The sequence below is a fragment of the Micropterus salmoides genome, unplaced genomic scaffold (assembly GCF_014851395.1).
Source record: "Micropterus salmoides isolate LMB-PRFRI ecotype aquatic unplaced genomic scaffold, ASM1485139v1 Ms_hic_scaffold_16, whole genome shotgun sequence".
NCBI classification, from domain to species: Eukaryota; Metazoa; Chordata; class Actinopteri; order Centrarchiformes; family Centrarchidae; genus Micropterus; species Micropterus salmoides.
In genome coordinates this window covers 24,087,943-24,113,667 of record NW_024040707.1, presented here as the reverse complement: position 1 = coordinate 24,113,667, position 25,725 = coordinate 24,087,943, and the positions used below count along the sequence as shown (strand labels likewise).

The 25,725-nt window shown below is 39.8% G+C and overlaps 1 protein-coding gene across 1 annotated transcript; it reads left to right on the top strand.

Annotated features, from left to right (window-relative positions):
• Window positions 1-2,750: 2,750 nt before the first annotated feature.
• Window positions 2,751-24,515, top strand: arih2 (ariadne homolog 2 (Drosophila); the record flags this gene model as incomplete). Its single annotated transcript, XM_038723498.1, is given in 14 exon segments — window positions 2,751-2,902; window positions 9,882-10,408; window positions 12,598-12,665; window positions 13,566-13,638; window positions 18,674-18,815; window positions 19,534-19,655; window positions 20,744-20,853; window positions 21,267-21,384; window positions 21,576-21,626; window positions 22,229-22,250; window positions 22,792-22,943; window positions 23,137-23,280; window positions 23,643-23,711; window positions 24,390-24,515. Coding segments are annotated over 13 exon segments (1,464 nt in total), but the record flags the coding sequence as incomplete, so codon positions are not given.
• Window positions 24,516-25,725: the final 1,210 nt, after the last annotated feature.

Sequence of the window (25,725 nt, the reverse complement as noted above, 5' to 3'; positions counted from 1 at the left end):
TGGGCATTGGGATTTTCTTGTTAGGGCCAGAGGGAAAACGACCCCCTACTGGCCCACCTACTCTTCCAGCAGCAACTCAATTTTCCTAGGAGGTATGGATGGATGGATGGATGGATGGTCTCCCGTCCAGGTACTAGCCAAGCCCACACCTGCTTATCTCACATACTCTGTGTCGTGATTTCTCAAAAATACTATAATCCTCTTTTCTCTCTCTCATTATTAGACTGCTACATCCCTATTATTTTAAAGAAATAAAAGCAACTACTATTAATGTAGTCTTTTTAAAATAGATTTTGCTGTCTGCGTTTGTTCCTACATTAAATGGACATCAAATCTAGCATAAAAATCAAAAAACACCTTGCTTCACACAGCCAATGTGCAAAAAACTTTTATTTTGGTTTTCAAATTTCCTTCCTCATTTGACCGTGGGAAATTTTTTCTTTGTGTTGATCTGAGGGACATCCAGACAGAGCTTACCCAGTATTCTTAATGGATCTCAAGGACACACACATGCAACTAGTTTTCCAAAAACCATCTGCATCTGATACTTGCAGTAAAATGTGTGTGTCTGTATGTGCTGGTAAATCTTTAGGTTTATTTTATGTTTAAAAAAGTAATATTCTTGCTACATGAATTCTAATTGATTTCTATCTTGGTTTAAATATTTGTCAAGAAAAGTCCACAGGCATTCCTTACAGTGAAAATTATTTTAAAGTAATATATTTGTAATTTTGCACAAATAACAACTGACTGAACTGTTGCATTTGATGCCGATGCATCTACCTCCTCAGCATTTCAAGACCAATTACAATGCACTAACTCCACAGGTTGGACCCTCTGCTTCTCTCAGATGCGGCTGAGAAGCACAGCAGAGTGTGATGCATTGTTTATTTATAAATCCATTTGTTCTAAAACCACTTTAGTGCAGTGTTTCCATCCAGTTGCAGAGCCACAGCACTTTCAGGCCTACCTGTGCCACCTATAGCCAAAGAAAGCAGGGGCAGTTTATACAAATTGACTATCAACACTCCAACCAGAGTGATGAGAAACTTGGGTGTCATGATTGATGACCAGCTGTCCTTTTCAGACCATGCTGTCTCTCGGTCATGCCGCTTCGCTCTATACAACATAATGAAAATCAGGCCCTACAGTACGCCACCCAGCCTCTGGTACAGGCCATGGTTATCTCTCACCTCGACTATTGCAATGCCCTCCTAGCAGGTCTTCCAGCTTGTGTGGTGAATGGTTCAGAACGCAGCAGCGCGTCTGATTTTTGATCAGCCCAAAAGGACTCATGTCACTCCATTACTCAGTGACCTCCACTGGCTCCCCGTGGCCTCCAGAATCAAATTCAAGTCACTAATGCTTGCATACAGAGTGACTACTGGGTCTGCACCCATCTACCTAAACTCCATAATACAAACTTATGTTCTTTCTCGCCTGCTACGCTCCTCCAACAAACACCACCTGGCTCTGCCATCCCTTCACAGAAAGCAATCCCAGTCCTGGCTGTTCTCATCTGTGACACCACAATAGTGGAACTACCACATGCCATCAGAGCAGGGGCGTCCCTCTCTAACTTCAAGAAGCTCTTGAAAACTCATCTCTTCCGAGAACACTTTTTCTTATAACACCTCTAACTCCTGTAGAGTTTAAAATTTTACAACAAAGTTTTTACCAAATGTATTTCAGTGTTTTTTCAAATGTAATACTGGGGGGGTTTAGGCTAGACAATTTCATTAGAATGTTAATTAAACCATTGTTTATCTCCTCTTTGTAATGTGAAGGAAACTGACACCTCTTTCTTTAGTGCCAGAAGGATTCTTTTGTTTAACTTTTTCATAGAGATCTAAGATTGGGTGTCGACCGTTTTAGAGACACCTCCTGTTGTGCTGTCTGACTAGTTGATAGAGCAAAGACTGTTTGTTCCTGTCAGATCAAAGTGGAGTTTCACGTCTGGGATCGCCGCTCTCTTGTTTGACCAAAAGTAGCGAAGAACAGTAAGGTACACCCTTCTTAATTGGGTGAGGAAGAAGCTAACCAAACGACCAATGACTATGGACCTAAGCCATGTGGAGGAAAAAAACCCGCCCACGTACCTGGAGGATAGAAAATAACTCATTAGTGACTCAACTCAACTTTTCAGTCCACTGCAGTGTTATTTGTTTGGTCTGTAATGACGTCTTTTTATTCACCAATTTTGTAATTAAATCTTTTTGTTAATTCTGATTTGGACAAAGCCTCTCCTTTCTCAAAATCTGAAAACGCAACACTCCTAACCTCTAACATGCACTTCGCGTGCTCTTCTTCTTCTGTCCCCTTACAATTATCTTGTATTGATAGCACTTTTTTGTTAACTCTTCCTTCCCTAGGTATCTACCCCATTGATGTGATATGTACTATGAGCTCTTACTAGTATTTATTGCTGCTCTTACTAGTATGTATTGTCAGTTGTAGATCTGTATTTGATGCTCTGTTGATGCTTGTATGTTCTTCCTCACATGTAAGTCGCTTTGGATAAAAGCGTCAAATGAGTAAATGTAAATGTACACAGGGAAATAAGAATGGCCATCAAGTTATTAGAAAACTTGAAACCCTGCAACTAACTTGAGATACTTACTGGTTGTTGTAATGTGAATGTATGTTAGTAAAAAGTAAAACGATGTTGCAGCATCGTCTACTGCTGAAGTACAAATGGATAATATTGATACAAAGTGAAACTGCTGCGTCTTAGGAGGCTGGCACGAGAAGCACGGACGTGACGTCATAGATAAGTACCTCTTTACCCGTCTGTATTCCGTCAACCACCCGAGCGCACGGAGCGTAAATCGCGTTTTGGGTTTCCTCAAACTAAAACCACTTCTGACTGCCAACGTGGACAGAGCTGACGCTCCCGTGAGAGGTAAATATCACTGATTTTAACTAGTGGAAATTAATGCAGGGGTTGTGTAAATGTGCCTTTTTACTCCCGAGGGCCTTGTTTACATTTCAATCCCCGGACTAGAGTGGCTGAGAGGCGGAGGCACCGCGGGAGGCATAAGGTGGTGCCTAACCCGACTAGCTCTCGAGTTGCAAATTCTGCTATCAACGTTTTCTTGAAAACCTTTGCAAGTCTGTTCTGAATAATTGAACCCGTGGGTTTGGCAAGTCGTAAACATTAACTTCGCTGTTGAATAAAACTGCCAGGACGCTAGCTTGGAAGCTAATCCGGCTAATGGTGACTTAGCCAGCCGTTCTGTGGATTTGGCTTTAGTTTCTTTCAAGTCTGACAGAAATGCTTATGTGCAACAACCAAGCTGTTTTTGGGTTGGTTCATCTTTTGCCAAACCTCCTTAACGTTACCTCCCCATCCCCCCAAGACGTGTTTTCAACCCTGTGCTGATTCGCTGTGATACATTAGCCTAGCAAGATGTGTGTCACCCACTTTGCTGCCTATTTTTAGCTTGGACTAAGCGGAATGTTTGCATTCATGTGTCGCTGTACTGGCACCGCCGCCGACTCGCAGGCTTCACGGCTGTCCTTGTCTTCTTTCCAGGTGGATATTGTGCGAAGTCCCATTTGAACCCCGGTGCCAGGAAACTGTGTTGAATGGTGTCTTTTGAACATAGTGGATACACATCACTTGTCGATTATAAGCTAACTTTGGGGCCACTGAGGTCATTTTCAATTGATGTTTTTTAAAGTGTTTTAAAAGTCATCACAGGCGAAATCTGCCTGGGTAGGTAACAAATGTGGATCAAGCTGCACAATATGGAAGTCCCCCGAACGATTAAATGGGTAGATAAGGCACATACAAATGTGTTTGACAGCATAGTCCAAACATGCATCACTGCTTTGCTGTTGTGCGCTTGCCCTTATCTTGGATTTAACTGAGGTGTTTTTTTTTCTCTTTCCGTTTTGTGTTCACTGTTACTGCACAGTTTACCACAACGTTAACACACGTCACGGTTTGTCTGTTTCCCTCATCCTCAAAACTAGAACAACATCTTAAGTTAATCCTCCAAACCTTGACATGAAGCCTTAACTAATTCCTTGTGTCCCACATGTGTACAGGATATGTTAGCAAAATATTGAATCTTGAAAGTTCAATACACAGCTAAAAGCAGACATGAGGAGCAGACAGAGGATCACAGATAAATATGCAGCCAGAGAACAAACTGGAGTAGTTTAAGTAAGGAGGATTTTAGTTGTTCATAACACAGAAATAGTCAAATGGGTAATAGGGGACCTTGTATCTAAATCACTCAAAGCCATTGGTCTTTATATCATGGCTAGCTCGTCTTATAGGATACAGTTGTCACCGTGTCACACGGTAGTAAATAAACAAAATTCTACTTTAATTTTTAACAGTACGCTCTTGCTTTATGGAATACAACAGAAGATGTTGTGAAAGGCCACAATACGAGCAGGCAGCTGTACGTTTTCATGGAAAGGTTTTATTATTTATTTACCTCCAACTCTGCGGAGAAGAAAATTCTTGCATCCTTCATATCCAATTGTAGGTGTATAATCCATTCTCTCATTCATGTTCTTTTTCTTGTCAGTTCACAAGTGTTTTTATGATGAAATGTAGTTTGGGGACCACAAACCAGGGCTCCAGACTAACTTTTTAAACTTTCCTCAGCAGCGCATAATTCTATTGGTACTGTATTTCACCGCTGGTAAGAGGTGTGGAGGGTGATGCATCAGTCCCTGCAAGTTTTGTGTTTCTTACTGTTGTGCAGCTTCAAAGAATCAAGCTTAAACTGTGTTGATCCGTTGACAAGAGAATTGCCTGCAATTGACAGGCCACACTGCCTACAATATACACACGGCATAGCATTCCTCTTGCACAGGGCTCTATGCTAAACTTTTTCCCAAGGGAGCACATGTGCTCCTAAATGGGAATTAAATAAAAAAATAAAATAAATTAGGAGCACAGTGAAAAATGTTCAACAAACAATTTATTATATATGTATTTATACTATGTGTGTGCTCCTTCACCTAGTGTTCAACTATGGTGTGAAACCCTTAGATGACTATGGAACTGAAGACCCTTGTAACTGGACACTCGGCATTGGCCTTAAAAATTTGTTGAAGCTTTTTAAAATATTGAAACAGATGTTTTGAAAATTTGATGTTGAAAAACACAAAAAAACTTTACTGTGATTGGCGCTGGTGTAGTTTTTGAACCAGGGGTGGATTCACGAAACACCAACAGCACCCACACAACCCAAGCCACACCTAATGTAAAGAAGGCTACTGAACAGTATTACAATAACTTTCATAAAACAGAACAAGGAGGAGGCTAGAAGGAGCACATTGGCACACTGACATCCTGTGCTGTGGAAATCTTTCCACTGCAGAGGCTCTTTCACTCAACACGAAAGAGAAACTAGTTTATATTAGTGTAATAGTATAAAAAGAATTATATATAATTAATATTATAACAATAGATAAAAATTTGAATCTAACAGTATACTGTTCTACTACAGGAGGTCGGCAACCTGTGATGAGTGCCATTATACAAAGACGAAGACATCCAGTGTGCCAACAGTGTTTGTTAATGCATGTCATTTATTTTTAATTTATGCACTGATAGTCAGATTTTAATTGAAGTTTGACCTTGTTAACAATAATAAGACATAAATAGACCTGTCAAGCGATTAAAAAAAAATTATCTAATTAATTACAAGTTTTGTAACTTGTTTGTAGTAATTAATTAATAGAATGAATCGTAATGAATCGCATATCTATATTTGTGGTGTTGAAGACCTTCAAGAAACTTTAGGCACCTGCCTCCTAGGTTTGAATAAGCAAGTCACAACAGGTCTAGCCTAAGCTGGAATGTGTAGAGTCAGTCAGAAGGCTAAAATAGTTACAAATGCCATTTGTGCCAACATTTTTTCACCATATTTACTGTCTATGTAGCATTTGTCACCCAAACCGTATGGAAAGTAAACTCCTTTTGATCAGATTACAGTAAAAACGAGGATCAGGCCAAGTTGGGAGGGACCTTTCCTATCCCCCCTCAATATTGAATGTTTTAGTTTGGCCCTCTCTCATAGACAACGTTCTGCTGCAGCTGACCGGCCGCAGATTACTATGATTAATCCTGCGTAAGGTATTAATTTTATTTCTATTTTTCTATCATTTTGACAACCCTAATTAAAATGTCAAAATTAATTCATCATGGTGATTGATCATCTGTTTTTCCACTAACTTAATGTAATATTAAACAACGTAGCTGCATCAATATTGAAGGATTGAGTTTGCCTTCTCACGGGCCACTTAAAATGTCTCTGCGTGTCCACGCCGGCATGTGGTTGTCAACCGCTGGTATACTATATAGCCCATCACCGGTATCATATTAATTCCAGTTGGTGAGTTTGTAAATTGTTTTCATTCATTAAATCCTTGTGCAAGAAAAATGGCCTACATTTATTTGTCTCTTAATTTGTTAATGCTACTATCTCATAAATAAACAAAACATTTCATGCAGAACAAGTTCAACATTTGAAAGTTTACTGTAGCACGTCAAACTTTTTTTTTATGTCCTGCCCCATCCAGGCTGTGATTGGCCAGTTGATGAAAAGTGACATTGATGAGCACATAAACTTTATGAAAAGTTGAACATGTTTTAAAAGGCACCTGATATAGCAAAATAGCCGCTAGCCAAACCCACAACCTCCTCATCTTCTCCGTACTGTCTTCTGTCTCACTGCTCCAGCTGCTGACGCCGCATCTCTCTGACTGACCCGCCCACTGGGAACTCTCCCGGTGCTCCGGTGGCTAGCTGGCTTTTTTCCTGCCAGAGTTTTGATAACTGTCATTTGACTGACACCAGCTTTGCATTGTGTCCTGCCCTCTACTCGGGGCGAGGTGTTTTGAACGATTAGCGGTGGGACGGGCGGGGTGGGGGAGATTATGGTAGGTTTGTAGTTACGCACACATTGTGCTCGTAAATCATTTTTCCTGTTTGCACAAATAAAGCGCGGATTGATTTTTAATGTTATATGCAAGCAAAATGGTCGCACTGTAGAGCCCTGTTTTACCACAACCTCCTGCCCGCATCTTTGTTAAATCTACATTTGTCCACTGCAGATGCTCTATCCACAACCTGGAGGAGTAAAGTATAAATGCATGTACTCTCATATCATTAAATAAAAATTAAATTGCTCATTTAATAGTATATTGTAAGTATAATATTATTAATTTTATGTTACTAAATTGATTATAATTTCATACATTTGTATACTATAGCTTACCACTAGTATAATAATTCCACTTACCGCAGTTTAATTTTGTGGATAGTTTTTATTAATTTAATCCTTGTGCAAGAAAAATGCTCATGGTGGTTGATTCACTCTCTAATTTGTAAATGCTAAGTAGGGCTATGCAATATTGGGATATAAATTCCCGATACAGGTGTTTTCATTTCCCAATAATGATATATATCCTGATAGAGAACATGTTTTGTAAATTCAGTGAAATATTATGAACTCGTGATTTTTCTCTGCATTATAAAGGTGGGGTAAGCTGTTCTTGAGAAATACAATAATATAGAGTGAACAACGACACAGCAAGTAATGTAACATTGTAACTAACGTTAGCTAGGTTGTGGGTTAGCAAACTAATGCTACTTATTGCTGCAAAGCTGACATGAGAGGATGAGACGGTCTCTGAACAACACAGCAGCTCCAGACAGCAATACAACTCTCCTGCTGCTATAGCTAACATCACAACACCACCACGTCTTAGTGAACTAGAAAGTTAGCTGAATGTCCGTGGGCAAGTCATTAACTGTTACCTGACACACAGGTCATGGCTGAAACGGCGTTGCTCATCCATACAACAGTGTACTCAATAAGGAAAGTAAAATCAACAAGATCTAAGCTTATTGATACTGCAGGACCTATAATGTAACTTATGTCTCAAGAGACAAGTCATGTAATTTAAATTAAAGCGGATTTAACTTGAATCGTAATGAATTTAAAAAGAAATTGTTATTTAGTAATGGGGACCTAAACGGCATATTAAATTGGGGTCCGTGATCTAATTTGTGTTTGGAGACCAGTGTCAGATGACACAGCCGCTGTCAGCTCGTGTAGTGTGTGACATAGTGTGAACGCCACAACGACTTCAGACTCCCCTCAGAAGACGGCAAGTTGTGTAGTGTGAACAGCACGGCCATCGGCCAACGCTGAAAGTTGTGTAGTCTGCACGAGCCCTGCATGTAACTTAGATGTCCTTTGATGTTCTTGGATATGGAGAGGAAGCTAGCAAAAGCGTGTGTTGCCGTGCTTGCACAGAGTGCGGGTGAAAATCCATTCCACTTTAATAATTGAGTGAAAGTTTAGTAGGAGTGGCCATTATTCAGTAATAGTAATAGAGCATATTTACAGAACAAACCTTGTCAGTGAACTAGTAGGGCAAAAAGAAAAAACACTAAAAACAAAATGATTGTTCAATAATCGTAATTGAGGTAAAATGTTCAATTAATTAATGTTAATTCATTTTGATTTTATGTGAAATCATCCAGCCCTACGTACAATATAGCAATATTCAAATGTATGTGCAATTATTTATGCAGACAAATCACAATACATGTATTGCAACAGTTGGATATTAAAATACTATAAAACTTTTGAATAGGGCACAATTCACAATGATTGCATTGTTTCAATACATGTTAGGGTTAGGCGATGTCTATAAAATTGCCAGCGGACAATATCTACAACGAAGGATTGGCCTAAGGTTTTTAAGATTTCTTCAGTATCAAAGTAATTCAGTGATAGTTATCAGTACATCCAATGGTACACAGCAAACATGAACAGTTATTAGTTAATTCAGTGAACTGTATATGAACACATACACGGATTGAAATGTTGGGGTAATTTTGAGTCATTAGCCTATTTAAATAGCACACCATCCAGGGCTCATTTGGAATAATGGCCACCATTAAAACACGGTATTGAGGAGCACTTAATGGCAAATAAAGAGGTCTGAGTGGGTCCCTCATATTTCACTATAGCCACAACATGCTCAAAACTTTGGCCTACTACCGTGCTGTGGGCAGAATATTGGGTCACTTAATCTACTCTTCTGTGGCTCAGTGTTGTCAATTAGGGTATTTAACGTAGTTTGACAGTATTGTCGGAGTTAGATTGTCACTGTTTAAAAGTATTCCTATGTTATAATGTGTAGATTAGTGTCATGGGGGCTGTAATGCAGACTCAATGTTGCCGCAGCATTGAGAAAAAAACCCTTCATAAACATGTTCAGCTCAACCCCAAACAAAATGTTACCCGCAGCGTTTAATTAATATGATAGAATGCAGTGATTGCTCGGTGACAAGTGATGTAAAGCACAACAAAAAATGTTACAGTAGGGTTAAAGGATATCAGGAGATGAAAGAAACAGAAAGCCAAGCTTGTGGTGAGAAACTTGCAACAGTGAAGAACATGCCTAAGACCGCAGCTGACGCCAACAAGTGCCGTGCGGGCATAATGGTTTTTTCCCAATGTGGTTACAAAAAGGATCGATTGCAGTAGTTGTTAACTTGCAGGAGACCCACTGTTAAATGGTAAATTGACTGTATTTGTATAGGGCCTTTCTAGTTGCTCAAAGCACTGTTACACTACGTAACATTCACCCATTCACACATATTGATACACTGAGCCTAAGAATTTGGGCCTCAGTTTCTTGCCAAAGGACACTTTGACACTATGGATTGAACCACAGATTTTCCAATTAACGGGCAACCCACTCTACCTCCTGAGCCACAGCCGCCCCACTTACTTATTCAGATTAAGAATACATTTTTTAAAATTACATGTAATACAAAAAATTCAAAAGAATGATGAATAATAACTTTAATCCGTATTTTTGTCTGTCCTCAGCTCGCCCTGAAACCAGCTTTCCAAATGAGTGACGGGGAGTGTGACTTCTTCTGCTTCTTCCGCTGCTGCTGAGTGTGCTCTCTAAGCGCCTCAGACCAACGGGAAGGCAGGGCGTCTATGAACACTGACACGAGCGAAAGAGCCGTGGAAAGAAACGGGGACGTGCAGCTTCAAAGGAGCCATTTTAGCCAATCGGACAACTTTGATCCGACAGGTAGGCGGGCCGTCTACCTGTCCGGGTGATTGATTCAATCGACTGAATGTCTGTGGATATGAACAGCCAGGCATCGGACAGCAATGAGGAAGACTTCGGGGTGAACTCTGAAGAAGAGGAGGATGAGGACGATGGAGGCGAAGAGGAGGATCAGGGTGACATTGCCGCCTACTATGAGGGTGTGGCCAGCGATGTTGAGCAACAGGGTGCGGACTCCTTCGACCCAGAGGAGTACCAGTTCACCTGTCTAACGTATAGAGAGAGTCAGAAGGTGCTGACGGAGGAGGTTAACACTGTGGCTGCTGCACTGAAGGTGAGCTTGTGTGTGTAGCTGGGTTATGTGATGCTGCACTGTCATAATACTGAGAATGAAATTAATTATTTCCATCGTAGTATTTGTAAAAGTTGTATCCAAAATTACCACTGGGCAAGAACAAGGTGCTGATAACATCCAATAAATTGTATGGGTCACTGTGACAATTTCGTTCATAACCTTTAAGATAGACCTTGCTTTCAGACTTTCCTATCAGGCTGTTGTAAAATAATAGCAAAATTATTTAATAGCAGCAAAATAATAACCAAAAATGGGCGAAGAGGCGGGTCATGGGTGGAGCTGAGGTGACTGGTTGCAGAAACCACGCCCGCCTTGTTGGATGTGACCGAGTTGGTTCAGGCTAAGGAGCTAATGCTTTTACCCGGGACTTGTCTGGTTGGAGGTTGGTAGCCTGTGTAGCCTGAGGTTTGTGGGGGTTCCCTTTCTCTCCAATAAATAGCACAGTCTGACATTATTTGTCCTGTATCTGCATGAAGAAATGTCCAAAAGGCTCAAACAGGCAGAGCTGCAGAGCTCCATCACTGCCTGTATTAGCGGAGCTAACAGACGGCAGTCAGACGGCTAGCAGTGAAAGCGGCAGCAGTAATCTGTCACTCAACGTGGTCACGCCCCTAATAATGCAGAACTTTAAGGCTTAATATTATTTAAACGGGTGAGTTATACAAAAGTTCACACCCCTAACAGTTGTCACGAAGGGCAAAATTACCTATTTACTCTATAACTTTACCACAGAATAAAACATGTTTTTGTACATTTACTGCCAGACTGACGACAAACTTGCTTGCTTTCTCCGTCACTTTCTCCACCATACATTACTCACTCGCTACACACACGCACTGCACTCCTTAAAAGGCCTGATGTTAACGCCGCTGCTTATATAACCGCAGCTGTCACGTAACTAAATGCTAGCAAACCGTGTGTTGCTGTGCTCGCGCAGTGTGCGGGGAAAATCATTAGTTCTGCATTAATATTAATAATTGAGTGAAATTTTAGCGGTCTCATAATTCAGCAGCAGCGATGTGCCGAATATAAGGGTCATACGTCTCTGTCATGTGCACGTCAACATAACCTTATCAATTAACATTTTAGATCATTGATTTTTTTTTTATAAATAAATTCAATAATTAACTAAATAGTTGAGCATATTTACAGTGAAACCATGTTGGTTGTGAACTATGAGGGCAAAAAACAACATTCAAAAACAAAATTATCATAATTTGAAGTAAAATGTTCAATTAATCATGATTTCGTCCAGCCCAGTTGTTTAAAAGTTGTCTATTTTAGACAACTGGGTGCTTCCAATTTTGTGGCAGTTTGGGGAAGGCTTTGCTGTTCCAGCATGACTGTGTCCCTTTGCACAGAGCAAGGTCCATAAAGACAAGGTTTGACGAGTTTGGTGTGGAGGAACTCTGACCTCAACCCCATTGAACACCATGGGGAGGAATTAGAACTCAGATTGTGAGACAGGCCTTTTCATCCAACATCAGTGCCTGACCTCACAAACGCTATTTTGGATTGTAGCTGTGTGGAAAAGTTTTGTATCTTAATATTAGAAAAACCCAAAGTTTACAGGTATGGATCGATTCTACAAGTACTTTTGTCCCACATTTGACACATTCTACTGAATAACCAATGGGGATGCTCTGATTAACATGTCATTTAACTATCCAATCAGGAATACCAGTTCACCACCCACTCGCAGAAGCCAGTGACCTATACTCTATTAAAACACTGTCATTTTTAAAATATTGATACCAATTAAAGGCAGTATTTTATCATTTTAACGGCATGGTATTGTGATACATTTCTTTAACTTTGAGTCTGCATGTTGGTGTTTAGGAGTAATAACTATGTCACAATCACACATTGGACCTGCACAGTACAACTTCAGTCTTTTGTTCAGTCATTTTCTTTTGGTGACTCAATTAATCAGTACCTTATCTGAGGTCTACTGGCTTTTAAATGTCCTACATTTTTGGCAGTATTTTGTTGGTATGTGACTTGTTATTTAGCCAGTATATAAGTACTAAGGGGTACTGATGTGTTTACATCAGGATCTTGAAGCATTTCTCTGTCACCGTCACTGAAGCAATATTTCATTGCTTTGAACTGAATATCATTGAAACAACATTTCAACCGTCTCTTTCTGTTTGATCTTTCTCTCTCAGGTTTTACCAGCAGTAGCAAAGCTGATCCTGGTACATTTTCACTGGCAGGTTTCACAAATACTGGACAGGTATGTAAGACAGATATCCTCTGCTTCTTTCACCATTTCTGCCTTTTTTTATTTTCTTTTAATTGCGCCATCTCTGCTTGTTTAATTCACCCTTCCCTTCCCTTCCTTTCGGCATGTTTATTATTCTCTCAGGTTCCTGTGAAAATGTACGTGTGATATGTTTTCGTGCATAGGTGTGGCAAAACCCCCCAGGAAGCCCCATTTTTAAGCAAAATGTATGAAATTTTTGTGGTAGATATCATGTCCAGATATACAAAATAGCATCTTGGAGCACCATAAACCCAACAGGAAGTCAGACATTTTGAATTTAATGGTAATTTTTGGCGATTTACTCACTTCGTACTTTAATAAACTCCTCCTAGGGAATTGGTCCGATCAACTCAAAGTTTTCGTTGTGCAGTCCAGTCCCACTGATGATTAAAAATTGCACTAACAGTAAGTTGTCGTGGAATGGCGTGCCTGTGGCGTGGCGTCCAAAATCGATGATTGGCCATGAATTAGGAAGTTGTTTTGTCTTCAGTGTACATGCTCACATCTGCAACAAACTTTACTCGTTGATAAGAGTCCCGCCTTGAACACATCAAAATGCCAGTAGTCAGTTATACTTGTAGCACCACCTACTGGCAAGGGGAATTAAGGTCTGTGTGACATTATGTGATTAAAATAAAATGCGTGGCAAATTCAGAGTGGCGCCGGCAGAGCTGCCTGATCTGCAGAGCGACCACGTCACACCCGGACACGATACACGTGCGAGGGCCTTCTCAACGGTCCTTGCAGCTTTAATTTTGTCATTCTTGTTCTCATTTTCTTTTTCTCTACTTCTTATTCTTCTGCACTGCAGTGTGAACTTTTCAAACCTCATCATCATACAACTCTTGGCTCTGTTCTTGTTCCCAACAGATATAAGTCCAACTCGTCTCTGTTGTTGTCTGACGCTCTGGTCCAGCCCAGCAGCACCTGCCGATCAGTCACTGTGAGTAACAGACTATGTGCAATAAATGTGAAGGCTTACTCTGTACACATATACTGTTTAAATACTTTGTTTATACCTTTTTATTCTGAATTTTTTTCATATCTACTGGTATGACACGACTTAGGTGACGAGACACGAGATGGAGACAAGATTTTAACACTATACGCTGTGGCTTGGGCAAGATACTGAACCCCGAATTGCCCCTGGCGGCTGCTCCGCCAGTGTATGAATGTGTGTGAATGGTGAATGCAGATGTAGTGTAAAAGCGCTTTGAGTGGTGGAAAAGACTAGAAAGGCTCTATGCAAATACGGAGCATTTACGGAATTTACTTACATGCTGAATTATAGGAACATTCGGAGCAGTAAACAGTTAATTTCCTGCATTTTGGGGAATGTATGTTTTTTTTTTATGTTTTCTCTTGTAGATCCTTTTCTCATATAATATAATAATAATAATAATAATAATAATCCTTATTTGTAGAGCACTTTTCAAAAACAAGTTACAAAGTGCTTTAACAAGTGTAAAGAATAATACAAAAAAAGATAAGAGCATGAAAATTTAATATAAAATTAGTAAAATACAATAAAATAAAAGGGATAAAATAAAGTCATATAAGATCGGGAAAAGCTGTCCTATAAAAGTATGTTTTAAGAAGGGACTTAAAAGAGTTCACTGACTCAGCCGACCTGATTTCCTCGGGCAGGCTGTTCCAGAGCCTCGGGGCCCTGACAGCAAACGCTCTGTCCCCTTTAGTTTTCAGTCGAGACTCTGGAACAGACAACAGACCTCTGCCCGAGGATCTCAAGGTACGTGCTGGTGCGTATGGGACTAAAAGGTCAGAAATATAACAAGGCGAGAGGCCATGAAGAGCTTTAAAAGTGATCAATAGAATTTTAAAGTCAATTCTAAAACATACTGGGAGCCAGTGTAATGAAGCTAAAATAGGAGTAATGTGGTCATATTTCTTTGTTCTGGTTAAAAGCCTGGCAGCTGAGTTCTGGACAGTCTGGAGTCGATCAATAGATTTTTGGGTTAAACAGGTGAAAAGGCTGTTGCAATAATCCAGGCGTGATGAGATGAAGGCGTGTAAAATGGTCTCGGTGTCCTTAAAAGTTAACATAGATCGAATTTTAGCTATATTTCTAAGTTGATAAAAACATGATTGAACAAGCTTTGTGGTGTGCTGCTCGAAATTTAAATTACTATCAAATCAAACACCAAGGTTCTTTGCCACAGGCTTAATGTGATTTACTAGGGAACCAGCAGATGGCAGTATTTGATTTGCCATCTGCTGGGACCCGATGACCAGGATTTCTGTTTTGTCTGAGTTCAGCTGGAGGAAATTATTTGACATCCATTTTTTAACTTCACAAAGGCAGTTGTTAAGTGAACTCAGCATTCCAGGGTCTGTGGATCTGACGGGCAAGTATATTTGTGTGTCATCAGCATAAATATGAAAAGAAATGCCATGTTTATGGATAATATGTCCAAGGGGAAGCAGATACAAGGAAAACAAAATGGGTCCTAAGACCGACCCCTGAGGCACACCATATTTAACTGGACAGAATGAGGAGACATAGTTGTTTACAGACACGCAAAACTTCCTATTTGACAGGTAGGATGAAAACCATTCTAGAGCAGTACCAGAGATCCCCACCCAGTGCCTCAGTCTGTCTAACATGATGTTGTGATCAATGGTGTCAAAAGCAGCGCTAAGGTCCAGGAGTACAAGGACTGAGCACATACCTTCATCAGCAGACATTAAAAGGTCATTGGTGACTTTAAGCAGGGCAGTCTCAGTGCTGTGGTACTTCCTAAAACCAGACTGAAACTTTTCAAATAATTTGTTATTTTCCAGCACAGTGAGCAGCTGTTTGGACACAATTCTTTCTAGAATCTTTGCAATAAAAGGCAGTTTTGAAATTGGTCTAAAATTATGTGGGAGGGAGGGATCTAAACCAGGTTTCTTTAAAAGTGGGTTCACGCAAGCCGTTTTAAAATAATCAGGGACACAACCAGTAGATAGGGAGCTGTTGAAAACAGAGATCAAATGGGGCCCAACAGAATCTATTACTTTTAGTAAAAATTTTGTAGGTATTATATCAAGTGGGCTGGAGGACACTCTCATTTGTGATATTGTTTTTAAAAGCTCAGACAAGTCGATGGGATAAAACTGGTTAAAACTCTGTTGTTGCTGGTGAGGAACCTCTGAGTAAGAGGCCACGGGGGTAATAGAGGCTCTGATTGACACCACCTTATTGGTAAAATAAGATAAAAACAATTCAGTCATCATTACTTCCAGCTGAGGCACAAGGAGGGGTTGGGTTTACCAGCTGATCCACAGTCTTAAACAGAAACCTGGGATTGTGTTTATGTGTAGTAATGAATTCAGAAAAATAGTGTGTTCTCGCATCCTTAACCATTTTATTGTAGTTAATTAATAAATCCTTCAGACTGAGGTAATGGACTTGGAGATTGGATTTTTTCCATCTGCGCTCTGCTTTCCTGCATTCCCTTTTTAGGCTGCGAATGCTGTCATTTATCCAGGGTTGTTTACTAGCTTTAGACGTAGGCCTAACCTTTAGAGGAGCAGTAATATTTAGTGACGACAAGCAGATATGATTGAAGTGATCAACCAGATTGTTGGTGTTGGAATCAGACAGGTGTTGGCTTTGGCTCTGAAAGAATGCGCAAAACTTTGAAACACTTTGTTCATTAAAGATGCGACAACACACGGAGCTTGGTGAGGCGGCGTGAGTAACAGGCGAATCGCAGCTAAAAACAATACATCTGTGGTCAGATATGGTCATGTCCACTAACTCCACCGAGGAAATGCTGACACCCAGGGTAAAAACCAAGTCCAGTGTATGACCACGGTTATGTGTTTGCCCTTTGACATGTTGTTTGAAGTTAAAAGAAGTGGCCATATTTAAAAAGTCAGTTGCATTAACATTGTTGGGGTCATCAACATGAATATTAAAATCGCCACAAAGAACAATTCTGTCATAATTTAAAACCAGAGTAGATAAAAATTCAGGAAGTTCTGATAAAAATCCTCCAGGCGGTTTTGGGGGGCGATAAATTATAACAAGTATGATAGGTTGCAGCCCTCCAACTTTAAGAGTGAGAACTTCAAAGGAGTTAAATTCATCACAGCGTACTTGATGACATTTAAAATTTTTCCTATACACGCTCACTAGCCCACCACCACGACCACTGACCCTCGGTTGACTAAAACAATCATATTGAGGCGGACACAGTTCAGCTAGCTGGCTATAGTCATTCATTTGCAACCAGGATTCAGTTAAAAACATAAAATCTAGATTCGCAGACAAGATAAAATCATTTAAGATAAAAGTCTTACTTAAAAGTGATCTCACATTGAAGAGAGCCATTTTAAATGAGTTTGTTCTGGGTGCTGGAGTTGGTGCAGTTGTCCTAATCCTTAAGAGATTACTAATATAATATTGTTGTGTGGGATGTGCACATTTCGGTTTACTGGTCTATGCGTGATGATGACAGGAATAGAATAGAATATCATCCTTGCTGAGTCAGCACACATTCAGGCGTGATTTTAGCCTTCCCTCTTCTTTTGTGTCTTTGTTAGGGGAAGAAACCTCTTTAAATGTGACTGGCACCTTTTCACCTCTATAAATAAATTCATTTTAATTCAGTTAAAAGTTAGTTCAATTAAGTTATTAACTCCTGGACTTTAATAGCTCCGCTGTTTCAGCAGGTTTTCTGTTCATGTTCAAAACTTTCTGCACATTCAAAACACAGATTGTTGTTCTCCGGCATGTTGAAGTCGTAATATTATGAGAATAATGTCATCATTTAATGAAAATTTAAAGTCTACCTGTCCTTTACTCTGCTGGTAGTATCCCCTTCAGACCATTTGACTGACACTGCATTTGCATGGGAAACTGAAACTAACCGACAAGACCGGTTGGCCAATCCACACACAAGTTAACTTAAGCACCGCCGATAAAGTGCAACTCACAGTCCCAAACAGAGCAAGGTTGTGCCTCAGTTTTTAGATGTTTACAATGCAACTATATCAGTTAGTTACCACTCTCAGCATGAGAGCGGGTTGACTTGATTACTATCACGTCGTACGCTGGTGTCTAATCAGCTGGGCGGAGCTTATTTGCTACGCGAATCAACGTCATCAGTTATACAGTTGTTTTGTTTGAATTATACAATGCATTCAGTTGGCTGAATAACAACCAGCAGCAGTAATTTATACTTCTAATGGAGAGTGATACAAATTGTTTTTATTGCTTACAGCAAAATTCAAATAAGTTTTGTCACTGATTTATCAACAAAATACAAACACTGGTCTAAGCTGTATGATAAATATCAGTGCTACAGATATCGATACCTTTGATTTGATTCTATTGTGCCATTTAACATGTAACAAGCATATGAGGGTTTTGTATGTATTAGAGGTGAAACAGTATGAAAATTTCACATCACAATTATAGTGCCCAAAATGATCAGTTATCAGTATTATTGTTGTTAAAATGTTCAAAGAGTACTGGTACACACACTGAAACCATTTCACCAGTTTTATTTTGAAACCCACAAATAAAATGAGCAGCACTGTGCACTTTTTGTTTACAAAATATCTTATGTAAACGTATGAAAACCACATGAAATGTGCATTTAAAAAGATATGAAGTATATGTAACGACCACATGCGCAATTTACATAAATACAAATGAGTTATAAGAAGACAGTGATCTCTGGAGCGCTGTTACTGCGTTCTGCCATGCAAGCGCACATTTGTCTGGGAGACTGTTGCTAGTTTATGCTGGACAGTATTTACCCTAAGTAAGTTTGGTAATTGAACATGGTTTTAATGATAATTAAAATTTGGTAACGGTAATATTAACAGTCAGGAATCCTACCATGGTTTATCGGCAACCAGGTAACTGTTTCATCCCTAGTATGTATTTTGCCCTCCTATACTAGCTCTGCTGCATGGTGTGTGTTTAATGGCGTGTTGATGATATACGTGATTGTGTGTTTCAGGCCCCTCAGTCCCTCCAGTGTGGTGTGTGCCTACAGGTTGTACGAAGAGACTCCCTGCTGGCACTACCCTGCCAGCACTCCTTCTGCAAAGGATGCTGGGAGCAGTACTGCACTGTACTAGTCAAAGATGGCATGGGAGTGGGTGAGTAGTCTAAGTGTGCATGCGTTTCCGCCCTGGGATTCATCACTTTCAGGGTCTCATCACGACACAGTTTCAGCCTCTGATCCTTTAGGAAGTTTATTTAAGCCTATATCTTCCTGCCAGACCAGCAGGGTCTGCAGACTGGTGTTGAATTTAACAAAGCCTCATACATCAGTCACTTCATTGTACAGTTTGTAATGACAGGTGACTTTTGACTTTGAAGATGAGGGAAGTATAATATGTGATTTTGACTGGCTGTCAGCAGGAGAGCAGATGGGGGTGTACGGAAATCAGTTACAAGGGTTTTTTTTTATTTTAAATGTGTGGTAAAGTGCATACAGTTTAGCAAACTCCCTGTCCTTTTACTTAAGTGTGTAGGAGCACAAGTGCTTTTGTATTTGTGTGTGAGCATATTTGTATGCAGTTGTTCCTGTGCTACTTTGTTTTATCAGAGGGACTATTACAGTCAATGTAACCAATAAAGGATAATTTATGATGACAAATGACCTTAATCCAGTTTTTTGGTCACTTTAACTGGAAATGAGCTCGCCTAAATCAAACACACCTGCAGAGGAACTTTATGAATTTATTATATATTAAAGGCACACACAAACAGCAGTTGCAGCCTTTATATGAAACTGTGTACATGTTGCTTCTCTCAGTATACTCTGTCAGTGATTCAGGACTCTTCTTAATAAGTGTGTGTGCGTGTGTTCAGGTATCTCATGTATGGCTCAGGACTGTTCCCTGCAGATGCCAGAAGACTTTGTCCTGCCGTTGCTGCCAGCAGAGGAGCTGAAGGACAAATACAGACGATACCTCTTCAGAGACTATGTTGAGGTGTGTGTGTGTTTCTGTCTGTGTGTGCTGAATCTTTTTGTTCAGATGCTATGTCAGGGTCTGCATATATATAGCCAATGAAACGTCAGAGGCATGTGAAAATGGAGTGAGAAGGAGAGAAAATCTCTGAGCCATTGTGTGTAGGTTGGTAGATTTTTCACGTTACAACAGGTCGAAAGTGAAATTGAGTTTGTAAGTCCCTTCTGCTACATAGCAGACAATATACAGTAGTATAAAATCAGTTATGAAAATGGTAAACAGAAATAAACAATATTCCATGTAGAAGTGCTGAGGATGAATTTTAGTTTACCAAATAACCATTACCAAATAATAGCAATGTATCGATAGTGGTATCAATAGAGACTCAGATCGTTAAGCAGTCTCAATAATGGTATCAATAAAAATTAACAATCCCTACACTTAATTTACCTGTGTGGCCCGCCCAAATGAAGTCTGTGTGTGGGAAATACTGTATGGTCTTCCCCTCTATGAAATGTCTGTATCGTCACTGCACTGCATTATAAACTATGATGAACTGGTCATGGGTCACATCTCTGTCTTCCAGGTGATTTCTTTATTGTGTGTTGTATCGATGGATGAATGTTTTCTTAATGATATATTTTAATGATCAATCCTGTCGGTGTGTTGGAATATTAAAATAATCCAGTGAAGTTATGCCGCTTTATCTCGTGCGTAAATGTGCACAGCGTCTTTCTTAATGGGGAGACGATTCACCTAATTGTACCCACCATCTATTAATCTGGATGTTCATTTAAACCAGTCCCCTCCCCCCTCCCGATCTGCGGATATAAGTGCGATCTGCACATCACTAGAACGATACTTACGCAGGCGCATCTTACTAAATCTATCTAAATAATGTGCCCTTTAAATAGCTGGGAAATAATGCGCGATTGACTTTAGACCAGGTTATTGTTGGTCATTGATGCAGTCGTTTTCTGCTGCCTTAAGATAGCAATACAAGACAGCAAGTGCAAGATAGGGCCCTGAATGTCCTTCACACAGCATTAAATCTGAATCCTCTCTCTGGCTGTTTTATCATTATCTCTGTCTCTCATTCCGTCCCACAGAGTCACTTCCAGTTGCAGTTGTGTCCAGGTGCAGACTGTCCCATTGTCATCAAGGTGCAGGAGCCACGGGCGCGCAGGGTGCAGTGTAGCCGTTGCAGTGAAGTCTTTTGGTATTACGCACGCACGCACGCACGCACACACACACACACACACACACACACACACACACACACGCACATGCCGATGTTCAACAGTAAGAGTTTCACAAAAACTGCAGTTTTTGTGGAAATATGGAAATTTAAAACCTGTGTTTTTAAACTGTTACTAACCTATTATATGATGTCAGAATCAATTAAGAAGAAATTGTCCTGAGTCCCATGCTAGTATTAAGATGTAACTACTGGTCAAAAACTTTTGGCACATTATACTGATGGATGAATGTGGTTTGGTGTATTTGTTCTGTTTTGGGTGACAGAATTTCTTTTTGCCTAAACATATCAGGTTATAATGAAGCTGTATGCTATGCCCTTGTAAGCAGTACAACTGTAAGTCTCTGTATTTTCTGTCTCATTTTCTCTCTCAGTTTTAAATGCCGTCAGATGTACCACGCACCCACAGACTGTGCAACGATCCGGAAATGGCTGACCAAATGTGCAGATGACTCGGAGACGGCTAACTACATCAGCGCACACACTAAAGATGTATGGTGGAGCTAAACGTGTACACATCCAGTCATGCACACACACAACCACTGGTATTTTAACATACTTGCACACATTATGTTGTTTTGTACACTCACATAGCCACAGACACTCACATACATTATTATATAATCTGTAATACACACAAACCTGTCACTTACCCTGACCTAATTACCCTAATTTTCCCCTAGTGTCCTAAGTGCAATATCTGCATTGAGAAGAACGGAGGATGCAATCACATGGTGAGTCAGCGCTGAAAATCACCCTTTCCCAGAACACAGGAAATGCTAAAAATATTATTAAGAGATTAAGTCCTCAACTTTAATAGTTTGACATTTGATTAAATCACTCCTGGGCAGAAATGTTAGCTGCTGTGTGCGTCTTCTAGTACGCCTGGACGATTAATTGAAAAGTAATTTAGACACTCTAACTTACGTTTTTTTAAAATCATATTAATATTTCCTGCACTGGGTTCACAATTGTGAATTTACTGCAAATATACTAACTTTAATAGTTGGGCATATTTCCAGTAAAGACCTTGTCAACTGTGAGGTCAAAACAAAACGTAACAAAAAACAACCAAATAAAAAAATGATCATTCATTAATCGTAATTGAGGTTAAATGTTCAATTGATCATGATTTTGATTTTAGGTCATATCGTCCAGCCCCAATTCTAAGCTTCTTGTGTGACAGCAGTTGTTAAATCAAGCACTAAATGATATTGTATAAAACATTCAGCTGCTAATTTACCCAGATTTATTCAAAGTGTGACTTTCGTGGTTGTTTTGTCAGGTGTGTTGTTTCAGTAATTCTGACTTTCTCTTGTGTCTTTGTTTGTTTCAGCAATGCTCAAAGTGCAAACACGGTAAGTCTCACAATTTCAGAGTGAAGCATGAACTCACTGTTCTGTGGGGCACTTTTCGTTCACCTAGTGGCATGATACGTCAAATAAAGTAGCCATCAACCATAACTTTGAGGTGAAAAAAGTGAAAGTTGACGCTTTGTCATAATAAAAGTCGTTTTTGCGTCTTTTGGATAATGGTGAAAGCTGAGAGTCTAAAGGAACATATAGTTAAGTTGAGTAGTCAAAATGAAGGGAAAACAAATTCTTCACGTCAGTTGTTTACAATTGTTTTTCACACCAATGTGCCATACAATTCATCAGCTTCCTCTTAATTACATAGATTTTGTCCGTTAGATTAGTAATGTGGTTAAACCAAATTGTGGTTAGTCATCTGGATAAATGGGAAATATATTGCCCACCAAAGTCAATATCAGGCCGTTTAGACGGAGACAACAGTAGGTTGTGCTATAATACAAAACTTGTAAACATGTCACTGTAGAAACTGTATAATGCATGCATGTAGTGGTTTCTCCATAAATGTGTGTTGTGTGTTTCTTGAAAGACTTCTGCTGGATGTGTCTTGGTGACTGGAAAACTCACGGTAGTGAATACTACGAGTGCAGCCGCTACAAAGAAAACCCTGATATAGTCAACCAGAGCCAGCAAGCTCAGGCCAGAGAGGCCCTCAAAAAATACCTCTTCTACTTCGAGAGGGTAAGTTTTACTTTGGGTCACCCTTTGTATTTACTTTATGTTGCTGCTCAAATAACATGAAATAGAAATGTAGTAAGAACAAAAATGTCCAGCAAATGATAAAAAAAAAAAACTTTATTTCCTCCCTCTTTTGTTTTCTTTTTTACGAAAATGCTGAGATTTTATTTTTGTTTTTCAATCTTTACCCCACCAGTGGGAGAATCACAACAAGTCTCTGCAGTTGGAGGCTCAGACGTACCAGAGGATCCAGGAGAAGATCCAGGAGAGAGTGATGAACAACCTGGGAACCTGGATTGACTGGCAGTACCTGCATAACGCTGCAAAGCTACTGGCTAAGGTGCTCACACAACAAGAACTATGACTGTGCCTAATCTAGATGCAGAAGTAGTAAGGGGGAGAAATGGATATGTAAATGCAGTAGTTGATGCACAGAAAGACCGACAGGGTGCACGCAAAAAACCAAACTTTTTATTAGAACAAATTTTTCTTCCATCTTTTTCTTAAAATATTCCAAACATACTTCTAAGGGTTAATGTTATCCATTTAGTCTCAAGTACATCTGCATCAGTAAAGCAGTTGAGTTAAGATCATGTCAATAAATTATCAAGGTGCCATTCTTAATTTTGCTAGTCATGACTGTGAGTAAACATTTTCCAAATTTTACTCGGTTATGAGTGTGTCTTGTCTTTTCGTTTCCAGTGTCGCTACACACTGCAGTATACGTACCCTTACGCCTATTACATGGAGTCTGGCCCACGCAAGAAACTGGTGAGTCTCCATGCGTGTCCTGGAATTGCAGAACACACATTTTCAAATACTGTTGTTTTCTTCACCCTTCTTCCACCTCTCCTCCTACTATAGCCTATTTTTAGCCTTGACCCAATAGTTAGAGGTCCAAGCCAGAGGGGCGTGGGGGCCTTACCCTGAATGTATTTTATTTTAACTTTTGGATTAAGAGGGGAAACAGAATCAGACATGGATCTACTTTTAGGCTGTGCTTGTGTAAACATGTTGAAAAGTATATTTGACAAACAGATAAGTAAATATATAAAACAGATTTAAACATTTAAAACCAAGTGGAACAATTACATATTCTATCATATTGATTCTCCAAAACAATTCTAAATTCTGCTTAACACGAGACCTGCTAGCAGGTAATAATAGGGTCCAAGCCCCCCAACGCAAGCCCATTGCCCCACGGAGGTGATGCAAGTGAAATGGGTGAAATTTGTAGCAGAGCCTCAGTGTAGCAAGGCACTTGGAATTGAGCTACATCCCATGATATAGGCCACACCCATTTCCACCTATAATTATTTTCCTTGAAATATGTGAAACCTACTTTTTCGCCCCTTTAATACCTGTGTTAATGGTGTCTTCAATCATTGTTTTTCCCGGTGGAAGTGAAGTTACTCATTTATTTCATTTTTCATCTGTTCTTCTCTGCAGTTTGAGTACCAGCAGGCACAGCTGGAAGCAGAGATAGAAAACTTGTCATGGAAGGTGGAGCGGGCTGACAGCTATGAGAGAGGAGTGGTGGGAGGCGAGGGGGAGCTCAGTGCCAGTGACAGAGGGGTAAGCTATTGAATGGATTGTTCTAAAATTCATGTCCCAGCAAGGTGATTGTAATAACTTTGGTGAAAAAACATTTAATTTGTCCTGTACGCCAGTTATAAAATATATTTATGTATTGAGTGCCCATTCATAACAGAAGTCATTTCATTGCACTTTTCATATAGAGCAGGTCTAGACTGTACTCTTTCTAATATTATTTATAGAGACCCAACAATTCCCACTGTGAGTAAGCACTTGGGGAAAGTGCTTACTAATCATTGGACAAACACAGTGCTCTCAGTTAATCCAGAATATAATTAAACCTCAAACCTAAATGAAAGAAAAAGTGAGTTTTGTCTTACTCAGGAGAATGTATAAATGTGCAGAATTGTTAGGCAACTAAATTACAAAAATCTATTCTTTCTATCAAATTACTCGTTTGTTCTCAAGAGTAACTTTAACAACACAAAATTAAAATTAAATAGCATTTTTGGCCTTTCAAAACTATGACCAATATAGCCAGCCTTTCCTTTCAATAACTGCCATGAACACATACATGGAGTCTGTCCGTTTCTTGATCTCTTCATTATCAACTTTCACTGAAGGAGCAACCATAGCCTCCCAGATGCTGTTCAAAGAGGTGTAGTGTCTTCCCTGACTGTAAATCTCCTGTTTGAGAAGGCCCCAAAAGTTTTCAATAGGATTTAAGTCAGGTGAGGCCCTTGCTGGATAGCCAAGCAGTGGAGTACTTTGATGCATGTGATGGAGCATTGTCCTGCATAAAGATCATGGCCTTCTTGAATGCTGAGGTCTTCTTCCTGTACCACTGCTTGAAGAAAGTATCTTCCAGAAACTGGCAGTAAGTTTCGAAGTTGAGTCTCAGTCCATTTTCAACCCGAAAAGGTCTAATCCTTAATGATAGCTGCTGTAAAACAACAATAAACACGGTTAAAACATTTAACTACGTTGCCTACTTAATCATAGTAGAAGCACAAAAAGTCAAAAAAATCTAAACATGTCAGCAAAATCGGGCAGGCAAAATGCTCTGATTCTGAAATTCTCCTTGTGGGAAATGCAGCCTGAAGTTGACGGAGCTATGGACGCATCAAAACTGTGGCGCAGCCGTAGCTGGAGTCAGTGGATTCTTGGCGTAACTGACCAGTGACAACTAACTTTTTTTGGACTACAATTTTCATTTGGCCCATTTTCCTTTGGAAGTGTCTTTAAAAGT